Below are 17,114 nucleotides of genomic sequence, written 5' to 3'. Positions count from 1 at the left end.
AGCTGCCCCCAGCTCTGGAAGTTATTGCTGTAGGTCCAGTTGCCCTCAAGGGCCTGCTTCTGGTTTGCACTCACATGGCTTACTGCTGGCTGAATTGCACAGGGGCTAGTAATCTTGCTGCTGGCTTGTGCCAGTTTGGGCCCTCCCTGCTGGGTCTCAGGGCCTTTCTACTGGCTTGTTCTGGGGCTCAGAGCCTCTCTACTGGCTTATGCTGGGTCATAGGGCTTTGCGGCTGGAAACAAGATCATCTACACCCTATGATCTCTTCATTGAGTGCAAACTCCTCTTTATAGGAAACAACACATCCAGACTAGAGTGAAGAGAAACACACTGAGCACAAATACACACAAACAAAAATGCAGAAAGAAAACTTCCTGGGAGAGGAAATAGCTTTAGGAAATATGACTCTCATGATGAAGACAAGTGTCAACTGTGAATTCTACAAAGCCCCCAGAGCCCAGCAGAGAGTTACTACTAAAGGAAACTTCAAGAAGACTACGCAACGTTATAAAAAGACTTCCAATAGCCAAGAATTCTGTATTTACCCTTTGGCCGCATTTACTCTCTTCACAGGTGCCATCATATTCTTTATTTAGCTCTTTATTTTAAGCTTACTCTTTCTGTACTCTGTGTATACTTAAAGAAGAGTATGCCCAAGGCTTTGGGGGGAAATATTTTTTTTTGTACCAACTGTTCTTACTATACTACTTTAATAAATAACTTGCCTAAAAGTTGACTCAATCATCCAATTGTTCATTGAAAACCCAGAAGTGAGAGTTCATGAGTAATAGCATTAAAAGTGTTATACCTAGAACCTGAAAGGGGTAGTACTTGAGTTCTGGTGCACTCAGTCTCTGTGTATGACTCGGGGAAGTCTTCCTGCAGGAGGTGCTACATGGAGAATAGGAAACTGAAACTCAGAGAATTTAAGTGACTTGCCTATGAATGCACAGTCAACAAAGGTCAGAGGTAGTTTTTCTTGATTCCAATTCCAATTAATAGGTTTTCTTGTTTGTTCTCTTTATCTGAAGCTGTTTTCTAGAAAACCTGGTAACTCTCCTCTACTGTTATCATTATTCTATCATTTATTCTCCTTCTGCTGAGTAACTTGTCAGAAGAAATGGCCTCAGATAATCACTGTGTGACCCTGGGCAAGTCACTTAACCCTGTTTACCTCAGTCTCCTCATCTTAATAATAGGAGCTGGAATAGGAAATGGGAAACCACTCTAGTATCTTTGCCAAGAAAACCTCAAATGGACTCACAAAGAGTCAGAAGTAACTGAACAACAAATTATTGTTTTTATGGTTGTCACTCCTGAACCCACTCTCCCATCAATATGCCCAAGGAGAATACATGCAAAGCATTTCCTGCTGACCCCCAGCACTGTAGGTGTGGCTAATACCAGTTTAGAGGAGGCTAGTCTCTTGTGGATCAGAATAATCCAATTCAACAGCCACCAAGAGAGTCTTTGGAATCCGGTTAAGCTTCTGTGAGTCTAGAAGTCAGTAGAAGGGGTGGAAAAGGAGAAAAATCTCCTGAAATATAGGTCCTAATCTGGCATTGCATCATGAGAGCTAGGATACAAGTAGGGCCCCCTAGGTCTCTTGCCAGACAGGGGAAAACCTAATGAAGCTCTGCAGTAAGTGAAGACTGTATCCAATAACAGAAAAAGATTCAGCCTGAGCAAAGAAGTGTTTCTGGTTATTTTTGCAATGCCTGAGGCGGACAGCAGTACTACCAGCTAGGTCTGAGGCAAAGTTGCAAGAAACACCATGACAGAGAGTGGATGCCTGACATGGCTTGTTGCTAGTATTTCTGCAGGAGGAGTCAAGATGTAGAATAACCCATGACAGAAGAGCTGCAGTGGGGCAATACCTGCTGGGAGCCCTGCCTAGGCATGCCTCCAAGTGACTGAGACTAGACCACTTCTTGAGAGAGTGCTGTTCAGTGAAAGATGTCTTATTTTTCAGGGTCTTATTCAGCAATTTCTGCTTTATTTGCTTCTTGTTTAAAACAAACAAAAACAGTATAAGCAGTTGATGGAAGAGTTGGTCTTGAAGCCAGGAATACTCAGATTCAAATCCTACTTCTAGGATAGACTGGATATGTTACTCTTGGTAAATTGCTTAACCTACTTCTTAGTGTTAGGCAACTAGAAGGTTCCAACCTGAATTGGTGTTTAAAAATCTAAATGTGGGTTCTAATCTGTCCCCCCGCCCCACACCAGTTTTGGGGGGAAAATGGCTAAAATCACTGATAAATTCACCAAGAGTTTAGGCTTTTAAGGGTTTATTAACAGATATAAGATAGTAAAGAGAGAGAAAGATTGAGAACAGATTTCTTATAGCATGGAAATCCTAGCCTTCCTAACCTCCCACGTGAAGTCCTTCCACCAAGCCAATGTCTCAGACCCAAAAGAGGAAGAAGCCCTCTGCCAGTGTCGGCTTCCTACTTTGTGTACTCCTCCCAGAAATGGGAGGCTCCTCAAGTTGATTGGCTGGTAGCTTTGATAGACAGTACCCACAAGCAAACATCACTTACTGACACCAAGGAACTGACCACATGGCTTGCCCTCAGACTCCTTCTCCTCATGGTGGAGCTTTCATACAGTAACTCTCCAGCAGGTAGCATCACTCCAATCGTTACACTACACTAGTGAAATCACACACAAACACACACACACACACACAAATAAATAAAAATAAAAGAAATTATAGTCCCTATCCTATCTGTCACACTGTGAACTATGTTAGTGACCAGTTTTCAGCATATGGAGAGGAAGAGAGAGGAGAGCCATGCATAGTTTCCCAACATTCCCAATTCTGGGTTTATGAGTCAAGAAAGTGAAAAAATCCCTCAAAATAAAACTGTCCCTTTTATTGTGTTTTTGAAGCAAGTCTTGTACTCATAAACTTTTTCTCTGCCGCCCCAGTCCCATTTTTTTCTAAATCAGTTGGGAAGAAAGAATGGCACACAGAAAGAATTGGCATGTGACATGCACTGCTGTTAATGATCTCTGACGAACTGAGGCAAATAGGAAAGATGCTGATGGACTGTAGGTAGGAAACCTTGCCATTTTTAGAAAGGGGAGGAGAATGGTGGATACTTCAAGTAATAGTCTATCTAACTGAATAATTTCTGGCAAAATTCTAGAAAGAATTACTAGAAGGTCAGTTTGTGAGCACATAGCTATGGAAGTAGTTCTCATGGTAAATAAACAGGTGTTCGTTAAAAACCATGCCACATTAACATCATTTCCTTTTCTGACAGGGCTGCCAGACAAGTGATGTAGAGAGAGAATCTTGTGGACCTAATTAGTATCTCTACAAGATCGGATTTATATGGTGAATGAGGTAGTTTCAGATCCCATTAACTGGCCATTCTCAAAAGTTGTTGACTAATTGATAAAGATCTGGCTGGAAGGAGTTCCTCTGTGAAGTGACCCAGAGCTCTGGTCCTTGGTCCTTTTCCATTCAACATTTATGCTAATGATTTGGATAAAAGTATAAATGGCAGACAGGTCAAATTTGCAGATGACTCAGAGCTAAGAGGGATAAGGAAGTTTTGATGTCTAAAAATCTTGACAGTCTTGGGCACTGGGCTAAATCTAATAAGATAAAACTAAATAGCAAGATTTTTTAAAAGTCTTACATTGGGGTTCACCAATTCCATTTCAGCAGTATAAGATGGAAGAAACATAGCCTTATAATAGTTTTTCAGAAGATCTTGAGGTTTTCATGGGCTTCAAGTACAATATCATTTAGCAGAGTGAACTGACATCTGAAAGGCGAATGTGAACTTGGGCTGTATTTAGAAATGCCTAGTGTCCAGGAGTAGGGAGACGATAATTTCCTTGAATTTTGCCTTGGCTAGACTTCCTGGGGGGAAATTGTGCTCAATTCAGGGCACCCCATTTAAGAAAGGACATCATTAAGCTGGTTGGCAATAGAGAAAAAAGGGCATGTCACTGAGGGATTGGAAGTCATACCATATGAAGATTGGTTGAAGTTTAGATTGGAGAAGAAAAGACTTGAGAGGTGAAAATAATTTTCATCTTCTCATATTTGAAGGATTATCAATTAGGAGACAGATCAAACTTAGTTTACTTAGCAGGGAGGAATCACTTTGTTTTCACACACACACACACACACACACACACACACATACACACACACATACATGGCATTCACAAAGGCATTCTAGGTTCCTTCCTAGAATTAGGTGAAAATTATGAAAAGTCAGATTTTAGTTAAACATTAAAAACAACAACTAAAAATTGACCAAAAAACATTCATTAGGTACCTACTATGTGCTAGGCACTGTGCTAAGCACTGGGGATAGAAAAAGAGGCAAAAGAAAACCAATACCTGCCTTCAAGGAGCTTACAATCTAATAAGGTGGACAGCATTCAAACAAATAAATACGAAACAAGCTACATACAGGATAAATAGGAAGTAATTAATGGAGGGAAGATACTGGAATTAAGGACTGAGGAAGGCTTCCTGAAGAAGGAGGGATTTTGTTGGGACTTAAACAAACAATGACACTTCCCAACAGATAGAATTGTTCAAAAGCTACCTCACTAAATAGTGAATGTTCTGTCCTTGGAGGTCTTCACAGAAGCCTGGATGACAACTTGTTGAGGATGTTGTAAAAGGCATTCATACTTTGGGTAGATCATGGCCTAGATGATGTCTGAAGTAGGTCTCTTGTATAATTTATTCTAGGAAGGAACCTAGAATGCATTTGTGAATATCATTTTTGTGTGTGAAAATAAAGTAATTGTGACAATGTGATTCTCTTGGTAAACTCAAAAACTCAAATAATTATACATATTTATTATTCATCTATTTATTTCTCATAATATTCACCAGCATAGTCTAGTGGATAAATAATTGACCTGGAATCCAGGAAGATCTAGGTTCAAAGTTCATCTCTAACACACTAAATGGGTGAAGCTGGGCAAGTCACTTAAATTCTCTGTGGAGTAGGAAACTCTCTAAGCCTATGAGTTTCAGAGAAGGTGTTGACACACATTGGCCAAGAGAGTTTCCTCTCTCAGGAGTTCTCTATAAACTAGAAGTCCATGTCCAGTCTCTATTCCTAATGTTCACCAAATGAGGTGAAATGGGAACTTTCTGCCTTTTGAAAGGCAGAAAGGCAAAATGATTTGCAATTCAATGCAATCAGCAAACATTAATTGCAAATAGTTGGAAAGACTGACATAGGTGTAGGATGAAGAAATCTCTATCACCTTGCTGTGAATATTGCCAACTCCCATTCATGAGTTCCTCCTGGAATCTCCATTTTGGTGAAAGGCTCAGACAAGCCACTCCTCATCCTCCAGATTTATCCATCTTGCACACATTCAGGTATCACTCTCCCTCTCTATTTTCAAATCCACTTTTGTGTGTTGTTTTCTTCTATTAGAATGTAAGCTCCTGGGGGCAGCTAGGTGGCACAGTGGATAGAGCACTGGCCCTGGAGTCAGGAGTACCTGAGTTCAAATCCGGCCTCAGACACTTAACACTTACTAGCTGTGTGACCCTGGGCAAGTTATTTAACCCCAATTGCCTCACTAAAAAAAAAAAAAAAAGAAGAATGTAAGCTCCTTGAGGTCAAGATCTATCTTTTCTTCTTGGTTGTATTGTGTAGCCCCAGTATTTAGCATAATTCCTGGGACATAGAAAGAGTTTAATAAATGCTTGCTTGTTGTTGACTGTTGACAATATGTAATGAATGTTTTATTAAGCACATTGATATTACTCCTTGAAGCCAACTGAAAAGTGAGAAAAGAGTAAGTATTTGTGGTTGGTATCTGGTTAGAATGTAAGCTTCCTGAGAACAAATGCTTGCTCTGCAATTACTACCAGGTTGGACATAGGTCAGCCAGGATATTTAGGTAAAGACATCTTCATTGATTCTCTATTTGCGTTGGCAGTATCCTTGCATATTAATCTGTGGGCATTCAGAGTTTGATTTTATGAATATAGAAATGGATTGTGGTGGTGGTAAGTCTTTTCTATGACAAATACAACCAAGTCAAATACTGTGTGATTTGGCTAGTTGCAAACTGAGGGACTGGAGATGGGCTTCCTGCAAAGGTTGGGATGATGGGCTGGGTAGGGCTGGGTTGAGCTGAGCTGGGCTGGGTTCATCAGAGAGGTAGAGGACGTAGATGGGAGGGGGAAGGCAGCAGCGCCCCCGCCTGGTTCCCTCTGCCGGCAGCGAAGGGTACAGTCACCGCCCGGCCTCAGGTGCCGCTGGAGTGCCAGCTTTCCTCCCTCTCTCCCTGCCTCTTGCACGGGGCTGAGGGGCTGGGAGGGAGACTGGGTGCCTGGGGCAGCAGCATCCCTAGCCGGACAGTCGCTGGCTGGCCGCAGCCTCCTCCAGTTCCCCGGAGGCGTGAGCGGGCTGGAGACAGCCTCCTGCTGCCTGGATCTCTCCGGACGCTGGGAAGTCCTCGGGTTTGGAGAGAGGAAAGGGGACCGGCTAGGAGGAGGGGGCCAAGGAGGCGGAGGGACCGGCAAAGCCTCTCTTCTGCGGCTCTTGGCTGACAGCCCTGCTCGCCAGAGAAGCACATCTCCGCTTTCCCCCTTGCCCCTGCGGCCGGTGAGAGCCCCCGCCGGCAGCACCCAGCTGCCTGAAGTCTGGGAGCGCCCAGCCCCTCGCAGCTCTTCCCTATGGGGATCCGAGAGTTTCCAAACGGCGCACCCAGGGGCAAAACCATCACGATGTAAGTAGCGCTAGCGGACCAGAGCCTGGGGAGTAGAGGACGGGCAATCGCCCCCGGGGTAGGGTTGGACAGAAGGCTACCCATAGTTTCTTTCTTTCTTTCTTTCTTTCTTGGCAACCCTTACGCCCAGGGTGACCCCCTTCCCACCTGCCAGTGGGCCAGGGACAAAGAGCTAAGGGAGAAGGTTGAATAAGGGAGCATCTAGAGAAGTTGTATTTTATTTTATGTTTTATTGGGTCTTTCCTCTGAAATCTCAGTGCCCAGAAACCTGGTGTTCGATACTCCCACCCAACTCATACTCCTCTTGCGAAGCAGCAGAAGGGATTTGAACCTAGTGCTAGCAGGAGAAGCAGGAGTGGAAATGGAAAGGTGACTGGGGTGAAGAGGGGAAGGGAGGGAGGAAGGACGAGTGGCCCTTCTGCCTCTACCTGCATGTTGGAGGTTTGGGGACCGCTCCCTCTCCTCCCTCCGTCTTCAGATAGGCGTATAGAATTAATTTATTGCCTTTCTTTTCTTTCTCTCTTCCCTCCTTCACCCTCAACTCCCTTGCTTGGGAATTCCCGTTGGCTTCAGTGGCATGAGGAGGTCACCCGACGTCAGCCCCCGGAGGCTGTCGGACATCAGCCCCCAGCTCAGGCAGCTCAAGTACTTGGTGGTAGATGAAGCGATCAAAGAGGATTTGAAATGGTCCCGATCCGTGGAAGACCTCACCAGCGCGTCGGTGGGGCTCACGTCTATTGAGGAGCGGATCCTGCGCATCACTGGCTACTACGGCTACCAGCCCTGGGCAGCCAGCTACAAAAGTAAGACCGCAGTCTCCCTTTTACACTACTTTCCCATCTTCATCTCTCCCAGCCACAGGCAGCAACTGAAGATTCAGCTTCCGCATCTAACTTTTCTGCAAACAGTTGCCCCAGGCTAGAAGCTTAGAAAGGGTTTTCTTACTTTAATATCCAAGTATCCTAAATTCCCCGACTTCTGTTTGTCTCTCTGCTTCCTCTGTCCCTAAACCCACACCCCATGCTACAGAGAGTGGGAAAAATGACTGGGGAGAAGTAAAAAATTAATTAATTAGGAATTCCGAGTATGCTGGACACTGTGAATCTCCAGTCTCTACCCAGGATGTGTACTGATTCACTTTGTGTCTGGCAGCTTTCTGTGTTTGCCAGATATGAGATCCTCTTGAAAGGTGCATTTAGGAGAAACAATTTACACCTAAGCCTTCCTTTGTCCCCAACCCTTATTATTCTGCTGAACTGATATTTTTACCGTGTTCTATCTAGTTGTTGACATGTGGTCTCTGCAAGATGGATGGCTAAGGCTATGTGGAAGTCAGTCAACTATGATTTGTTAAACACTTACTATGTGTCAGGCACTGTACTAAGCACCAGAACAGTTGGGACTTTCTTTGTAGGTACCCCACGTGTTTTCTTGCTAATATTTTAATTTACCAAATCAAAATTACCTACATCAAGTTTAATTAACTGGTCATTTCTGTTGTTCAGGATGGAAGACAATGACTAAAAACAATTGTAAGATACTAGTAAATCAGATCAAAACCTCTTGAAACAATTTGATACAGCAAAAAGGAGATTGACACTTGCCCCCCAGTATGAAAAAGTAGTGTGTAGTCATTGCTTTGGGGTAATGTCTAAGCATGAAGAATTCTAAAGGAATAATTCATTGCCATTGTTTGGACTGGTTGGTTATATTGATTCCTAGGAGATAAATTCCTAAAGGCTTTTGCCCTTATTCATCATCAGTCCTAAAACAAAAAAAAAAAGTATCTTTATATCATTTCTAATGCCCCTATATGCTGACAGTTGTCTAGGTTAGCAATAAGAGAGCTACAGGAAGGAGCAATGAATTTGAATGTTTTCTTTTTCTTTTCTTTTCTTTTCTTTTTTTTTTAAACAAGAACAGTTATGATTGTATCTGGGTCAAAATAATCCATGGATCCTCTCACATCTCTTGCCTACCTGTGCTAAAAACTTTCCTGGCTATGTGGGCTTTATATTGTAGCAAAAAGAGGTGAAGAAGCAAATTTTCCTTCCCATCTAAAAAGCCAGACACTGGGTGGAAAAAATTAAGATACATTATATGTAGGTTTTGGTTTGTTTGGTTGGGATTTTTCCCCCTCTATATGACATAGACTATGTTTCTCTATCTGCTTTCTTAACTCCATAAAATCGCAGGCCTCCAGGATTCATCTGCTCCTGCCCTGAAATCATAATATTGTTTTATCTTTCCAATTCTTCTTGTGACTGGCACAATTTGCTCATTGGGAAAGGATTACTGTATTACTAGGGTCTGTGACTTTAGATCTGAAAGATCTCCCTTCTTGAAGAGAAACTGCTGCTTTTGTGCAACATACTTAGTAATTAAGTCAGCAAGATGGCAGTGAAAATCTCCTGTCTTGTACCATTAAAGTTATTATTAAGTGGAATTCTATTCCGCCATGAGTTGGAGATATTTTTGACAGATAAAGGCAGCCTGGCATAGTAGAAAGAGAGAACTGGCCTGTAGGTCAGGAAGACTTGGATTCCAGTTCCACCTGTCTCTGACATGTAACAGCTGTGTGACCCTGGAAAGCTCATTTAACCTCTTAATGCCCCCAGAATCTAAAACTATAATTTGCAGAGAAGGAAGCATCTAAATTGTTAGAGAAGTGATGCACTGGAGGATCCTGTACCCAGGATGTTCCAAATTGACAGATCAATAATGGATTAGGCTGCAATGATTATTGCTTTTTAGATAAACCCAGTTCATTCTACTCTTTCTTTTATTGAGGGAATGATTATTTAGTTCAAGATATTTTCTTTTTTATAGAAACGCTTTGGGCAACAGGTGACATTTTTATTTGAGTTAATGATATTTTTAAATTTGAAATTTCAGGAAAGGGTATTTTATTAATATTCGCAGATAGGTATCAGGGTACCATTCTTGTTTGTTGCCATTTCTACTTAAGTAGGTAGAAAGGTTTATGTATTTCTTGTTTTCTGCTGTTTACTTCAAATATTGTTGCTGGTGTGTATGTGTGTTAAAGCACAGATATGGATTGTTAAAGAAATCGTCATCTTGCAGTGTCCTGATTAAATTATAGAATGCTTGAAGCCTGCTCCTTAAAATGAGCTTGTCACTCCAAGATACAGTAATAATTTAGACTTCCTGACATTCATCTTTCAGAATTTTTTATCTCTGTCCCAACTCAAGAAGTTGCCAAGTAACAGTTTCTAGGCTCTATTTGATAGGTGCAAATCAGCAGCTTTTTGTAGGGGAAAAATTACTCAAATACCACTTACATGAGAAATTATGTGTGCTTGTACTTTTAGTTTCTTTTATTAGGTGACTCATAGTTAAATAGGGCATTCACAAACAGGTCAAAAGCTAGGTTTCCCTTAGTATTCCTCAATCAATCCCTATAAATAAATTATAGCTTTGTAAGAATTACAGTAAGACATCCTAGAAAACCCTGGTTCTAAAGGATATGTATTGTCCAGGATACTGGACCAGTGATGAAACTGCAAAGGAGTAAGTTTTATAAACCCTGAAGGACTATGTAAATGTTAGCCATTATTCAAAAAGAACCCATGAAGATCCTGACCTGCCTTACTCTGAATTTACTTATTTTCTCTCATCTCTCCTGGTTCATGGCTCATTAATGGTGGACCATCAGACTTGCTGCTTAAAATTCCTTCTTTCTCCCCTCCTCTTATTACCCAAGCCAGACCCAAATTGCTGCTTTAAAAAAGGGGGGCTAACTCACCATTGTTGCCTTTCATTGCAGAGTGACATATTTTAGAATAAGGAAGTATTTGGGTTTGGATATTCCTTTTAAACCACTTCCTATCTTCCCACCTACCCTCCAACTTCCTGTCTTTTACCAGGGGCAGCTAAGTGGCTAAGTGGATAAAACTCTAGGCATGGAGACAGGATAGACCTGAGTTCAAATATGATCTCAGAAACTTAATAGTTGTGTGACCCTGGGCAAGCTTCTTAACCTCTGTTGGGTTCAATTTCCTCACTTCACAGAGTTGTTATGAAGATCAAATGAAACAATATTTACAAAGCACTTAGCACAGTGCCTGGCACATAATAGTCACTATATAAATATTATTTTATCAGAGCTACTAGGGCATAATAGTAATGACCAAGATTTCCTTCTTTCCTTTTTTCCTTCTTTGTCTTTGCCTTCTAGCGAGGATGCTAATGGGTAATGGAATGCCTATAGAAAGTAGTCTTAAGAGGGAAAATACATACTGAGGTATATATATATGTATTATGTATGTATGTTTAAAATGTGGATATACACAAATACACACATATATATGAATGACACAAAAATTGAAAGTTGAATGGGTATTAACTAGCTTGAAACTTTGGATTTTTTCTTATGGGACCCAGAATTTTTCTGATCCTTATATGAATGGTATTAACTATGTAAAAATAAAAGTCACTAATAAAAATACATTTTAATAAATAAAATAAAATGCTATTAATGTACATGAAAAAGCATGTTGTAGCAGAAGGAGCACTTGATTTTAAGTTAGAAGTCCTGGGCCTAGATTCCAGTTCTGTTATTTATTAGACTGTAAGCTCTTGAAGGTAGAGACTTTATTTGTTTTTACTTGTATTTGTATCCCCAGTATTCACATAAAATGTGTTTAATAAATGTTTTTTGACTTATTATCTATGTCACTTTGGGAAAGTTCCTTAACTTCTTTCAGTCTGTGTTCTCACCTAGAAAATGAAGGGATTGAACTAGGTGGTCTAGGACATTTCTAGCTTTAAATCTTATGATGAACCCTAGAGTATGAATATGTATTGATTAAAAACATAGATAAATTGGATTAATTAGGAGGTGAATATTTACTTTAAGGAAGGATTCTTTGATTTCCAAAAAGCTTTATATTGGTGGTGGGAGAAGAAGTACTTTAAATAAAGTACTTTAAATTGTATTCATGACACAGTTTTACAGGAACCGAGAGCATTTTAGCTTATATATCATTTGGATGTATTATAAATGTTTCCTAGGGTTGGTCTGTATAGAGATCACCAAGGCCTGGGTGTTAGGGCTAGCCAATCTGATTCAGGCCTGTTCTACCCAGGGCACCAGATTCTCCACTTTGAACTGATGAAAGAGATACTACCTCCAGACAAAGGATTTTTAATCTTCACTATCTTAAATTTCCTTGACCATTGAATTCTAATTCAAGTAACTGAAAACATTTCTCTGGGTCTCTGAGCCTATTTGATCTATTAGATTTAAAGATCTGACACATGTAAAACCCAATTATGGCTCCCTCTTATTTTCCCACAATTGTAGTATCTTGGTGTCTGTTTCTAGCATCTACTTCTCTCTTTCCTATATATCTCCCATGTCCACCCACTCAGACTACAAATTTAGAAATAATACTAAGGGATAAGATAATTAGAAGTTTATAGAAATGAAAACTACAGCAGCACCTTAGCTTTCTTATCTAATCTTTAAAATCCTACCTGCCTGTTTGGGTTTGGTCCCCATATTACAGTATCTACCATCTTTGTATCCTCAGGATAAAGTAGCATCCTTCCTTCCAGAACACCTCAAGATAATTCAATAAGTAAATTAATAGATTTGATTAAGCATGAGTTTGTGTCAGGTGCTGTGCCAAACACTAGAATACAAAAAAAGGCAAGGCATTCTCTGCCCTCAGGGAGCTTATAGTCTAATGGGAGAGAAAACATGTAAGCAAATATAGACAAAGCAAGCTATATACAGGATAAATAGGAAATAATTTAAAGGAGGAAAACACTAGAAGTAAAAAGAGTTGGGAAAAGTTTCTGGTAAAAGATGAGATTTTAATTGGAATGTAAAGCCAAAGAGGTCAATAGGCAGACTGGAGCATGGAGAGTTTTCCAGGCATAAGAGACAGCCAGAGTCTCTTTGGGAGTTTTGTTCACCCATGGACATTCTAGATAGGATCCATAGCTCTATTCTAAGACTCTCAGCTGTTAAGGGCTAAAATTCTAGCTAAACTGTCTAAAATATCTAATGAGTGGTCGCCAATAAATTATAAGCTTTAGCAAGAGTTAGACTTTTAAGCATTTATTAAGGAGAATAAGAATTTGGTAAAGAGAGAGAGAAAGGCCTAGATTCCTATCTATTAAAGGGAGAGCACATTTCTAGCTCCGCTCTCCACCAGAGTCCAAAGGAAAGAGCCCTCCGTCTCCTCCTTCCTCCTCCCACTAGTCCGCGTCACTTCCTGATACCAAAGACAAGACTCCTGGTCTTGCCCTCAAAGACCTTCGCTTCATGGGCAGAACTCTTCTACAGTTAGTATCCAGCAGGTGGCGTTATTCCAATCGTTACACAGCCAATCCCCGACCCTCCCTCTCAAGACAAAACCGAGATAAAAATAAGTAAATATATCAGGATGACAGTCACCTGAAAATTTAGAGTCCAACCCAACTCTGTAGTTATTCCCAAAATTTGCAACAGATGACACTTTTCCTTACAATGCACTGTTTAACTTTGGTACGCTGGTGAACTTCTAGAGAGAATGACTTAATGGTCCTAGAACTATGAATTTTTATATATATACATATCAATCTAGTCTCAAGTTAGAGTTTTTTGAAGTGGGAGCATGATTTGATATGACCAGATCTGTACTTTGGGAAGATCATTTTGGCAAGAGAGTGAAGGATAGACTGGAGTGGTGAAAGATGAGGCATGGACACCAACCAGTAGGCTATTGAAACAGTCTAGGCATAAAGTGATCAGAACCTGCACTAAGGTGGTGACTCTGAGTAGAGAGAAAGGGATGTATATGAAAAATGCTGTGGAAGTAGGGATGATGACATGTGGTAACAGGTTGGATTTGTAGGGTGAGTGTGAGTAAGAAATTGAGGATTATACCTCTGTTATGAACCTGAGTGACTAGGAAGATGTTAATGTCCTTGAATATAATAGGAAAGTCCGGAAAGAGGGGAGGCTTTGAGGGAAAAGATGATGAGTTCTGTTTTGAAAATGTTCAGTTTGAAAAATCTACAGGGCAACTAGGTCAAGATGTCTAGTAGGCATTTGGTGATGTGAGACCATAGCTCAGGAGAGCAACTAGGGCTAAACATATAAATTTAGATGGCACAGTTGTTAGAAAGCTGGACCTGGAGTCTGGGAGACCAGAGTCCAAATCCAGCTAAGATGCACCCTAGCTGTGTGACCTTGGACAAGTCATTTAACTTTTCTCTGCCTTAGCTTCTTCAGCTGTAAAATAGAAATAATAATAGCACCTACCTCCAAGAGCCTCACAAACCTTACAGTTCTATATAAATATTAGCTAGCTACATGACATGATCACTGACCCCAATGGGAGCTGATGGGGATCACCAAGTGAGTTAGTCTAAAGGAGAAAGAGGGTCCAAAACAGAACCTTGAGAGATACTCATGTTAGTGACTATGGCCTGGAGGAAGTTTCAGCTGTGGAGACTGAGGAATGGAAAGGTATAAAGAGAACCAGGAGAGAAATGCCACAAAAATCTCCAGAGAGAGTCTCCCGGAAAAGAGAGGGGAAGGGAACAAGCATTTACTAAGTTCCTCCTAATGGCCAAATGCTTTACAAATATTATCTCATTTGACAACAGCCTTATGAGGTAGACACTATTATTCCCCCCCATTTTATATATGAGGAAACTGAGCTGCAAACAGTTAAGTGACTTGCCCAGGGTCACACACCTAATGAGTGTCTGAGGCCACATTTGAACTCAGGTCTTCTTGATGGGCAAGCCCAGGGCTCTGTCCACTGAAGCAGTGAACCAAGACAAAGGCTGCAGAGGGATAAAGAATAATGAGGATTGAGAAAAGACCATTAGATTTGGCAATTAAGAGATCATTTTGTCTCCACTTTCTAGAATGAAAACTCCTTGAGTTAAATGGTATTTCGTTTTTGACTTTGTATTCCCAGCTCCTGATGCAATATTTAGCACTTCAAAGGTTGAGATATATGTCAATTATTTTATTTTATTTATTTGTTTGTTTTTGCAGGGCAATGAGGGTAAAGTGACTTGCCCAGGGTCACACAGCTAGTGGATGTCAAGTGTCTGAGGTCAGATTTGAATTTAGGTTCTCCTGAATCCTGGGCTGGTGCTTTATCCACTGCACCACCTAGCTGCCCCCAATTGTTTGTAATGAAATCACAAAGTATAGTCCCTATCCCTGTTATTACATTTCCCCCCATCTTGTTTGATGGATCTAAGAGAGAAACAAACCCAGGACAAGATTCTTTCCCCATCTTATTCATTTATGTTGAACATTTAGATGATTGCACAGCTGGATAAAGTGACTAGTTTTTTGTTTGTTCTTTGTAATTGAATGAGAGTGTTTTTGTTGGTATGATGATGCGGTGACTCAGGATTGACAAAGGCTACTCAGCAGAGTGTAACAGGTCCTAACAAGCTGAAAGGACTTCAAGTACAAGCCAGCAGGCTTGTCCTTCATAGACCAACCTGTAGAAGGTCTGAAAGGTGGATCAATGGATTGATTGCTTGATGATTGTTTTTGACCTTAGTGAGTTTGATCTGCATCAGTAGAGGTAGGGCCTATACTAATGAAATCATGGTTTCTTAAAGTAATAATATCAACAATAATACAAGGTGGGCCAAAAGTCATGAAGGGGTTCCAATATTTAATAACTCCTTCATTTTTTGTTTTTAATTTACAAAACCATAGCATCACATACAGTATATATAGGAAATGAATTTGTATTGTATATGAAAATTCATATCTTATAAATAGTAGAAAGGTTTTTTTTAAATTTCCAAAAAGTTATTAAAACATTGTGACTTTTCATCCACCCTGTAGATCCCATCTCATAGGAGCACTCAAACTGTCTGAGTGCTTTACACACACATGTTTATTAAGTGGAAAGAGACTTTAATGATAATATCATCCAGGGGTCAGTGAGCCAAATCTGCCCCTACTGCCTGGTTGTTGTTTTTTTCTTTTGGTATGACCCAACATCAAATAATTAAATATTATTTTAAATGTTAAAAATCATTCTTAGCTTGTGAACCATACAAAAACAGGCAGCAGGCTGGATTTGGCCCTTGGACTATAGTTTGCCATGTTTTGATTTGGTCCAGCCTTTCAATTGAGGAAATTAAAGCCTAGGGAGATTAATAACTTGCTCATCCCATAGGCAATAAGATAGTAAGCAGAACCAAAATGTGAACCCAGATCTTCAAACTCTACACTCCTTGCATTACAGGATATTCCTTACACTTCCATCCCTAACCCATTATATTTCACCATGAATTATGTAAGCATAAACTAGGGTATGCAAATATGAAAAGGAAAACTCACTAGACATTGAAGTTTATAGTCCAAAGGGAGAAATTGAATGAAATTTAATAGAACAAATGGCAATCAATTTTAATTTTACTTGTCCTGGTAATATTACAAAGATTTTGGGAAGGGGATGACTAGGGAGAGAAAACCTTTCTTACTATCTACCCTCTGTGTAATTCAAGACTAACCTATGAATGTAGGCCTTTGACGTGGATGCCAGTCCTGACTGGATCGGTAGCTAATGGTTTAATAAGATTCAAGGAGGGCAACTTCTTTTTGATTCTCCTGAAATAGTAGAGGTCAGGTCAGCAATTCAAAGACGACCTAGTTGCAAGAGATTTACCATTTGGTTGTAAAAATTTATTTTAGGATGAAACTTGTCGTGAAGGAATATTTAAAGTATTTCAAAAGGAGAGAAATTGAGGCTAAGGGGAGGGCGGGGAAAACAGAAAATGGGGGCAGCAACATTTCCTGGTATGTCACGATGTCAGAAACTGTAAAGTTTTATCCTTAAGTAAACTTCTTTCTTTTAGACCTTGAAGAGAGGCATTTTATTCTTTATAAAAAATTCTAAATGACTAGGTTGGTGGGACAGTGCTGTAAATAATAACCATGATGATGATGATGGCATTAATATAGTGTCTACTACCTGCCAAACAGTATAAGTGCTTTACAAATATAATCTCATTTGACCCTCACAACAATCCTGGAAGAGTGGTGCTATTATTATCCCTCTTTTATGGACATTGAGACAAATAGAGGGTAAGTGACTTGCCAAAGGTCACAAAGCTGGTAAGTGTCTCAGGCCAGATTTGAATTCAGGTTTTCCTGAATCCAGGCTCAGCATGCTATCTACTGCATCACTTAGCCACCTCTATATCTTATGTACCTAAATTTAAGTACAACGTTTGATAAATTTTCTTATGCTATTCTAGTGGAAAGGATGAAGAGGCATGGGCTAGAATAAGTGTATAATTACATAGTTGAATGGCTGGACCCAAGAAAGAGTCATAAATGATTCAGTTTCAACTTGGAAGAAATCCCCAAGTGA

At 40.3% G+C, this 17,114-nt stretch overlaps 1 protein-coding gene across 2 annotated transcripts in view; it reads left to right on the top strand.

Annotated features, from left to right (window-relative positions):
- Nucleotides 1–6,276: 6,276 nt before the first annotated feature.
- Nucleotides 6,277–17,114, top strand: part of SLC35F3 (solute carrier family 35 member F3) — a 553,895-nt gene continuing 543,057 nt past the window's right edge. Inside the window, exons 1-2 of one of the 2 annotated variants that reach the window (XM_043963772.1) lie at nt 6,277–6,738; nt 7,312–7,541. In XM_043963772.1, coding sequence (XP_043819707.1) covers nt 6,686–6,738; nt 7,312–7,541 — 283 coding nt within the window. In that variant the 5' untranslated portion in view covers nt 6,277–6,685. Of the gene's footprint in view, nt 6,739–7,035; nt 7,108–7,311; nt 7,542–17,114 lie in introns of those variants that run through there. The other variant, XM_043963773.1, reaches the window with a different exon arrangement.

Source organism: Dromiciops gliroides, chromosome 4, assembly GCF_019393635.1.
Source record: "Dromiciops gliroides isolate mDroGli1 chromosome 4, mDroGli1.pri, whole genome shotgun sequence".
NCBI lineage: Eukaryota > Metazoa > Chordata > Mammalia > Microbiotheria > Microbiotheriidae > Dromiciops > Dromiciops gliroides.
The sequence above is the reverse complement of the archived record's forward strand: the minus strand, read 5'-3'. Positions and strand labels throughout refer to the sequence as shown.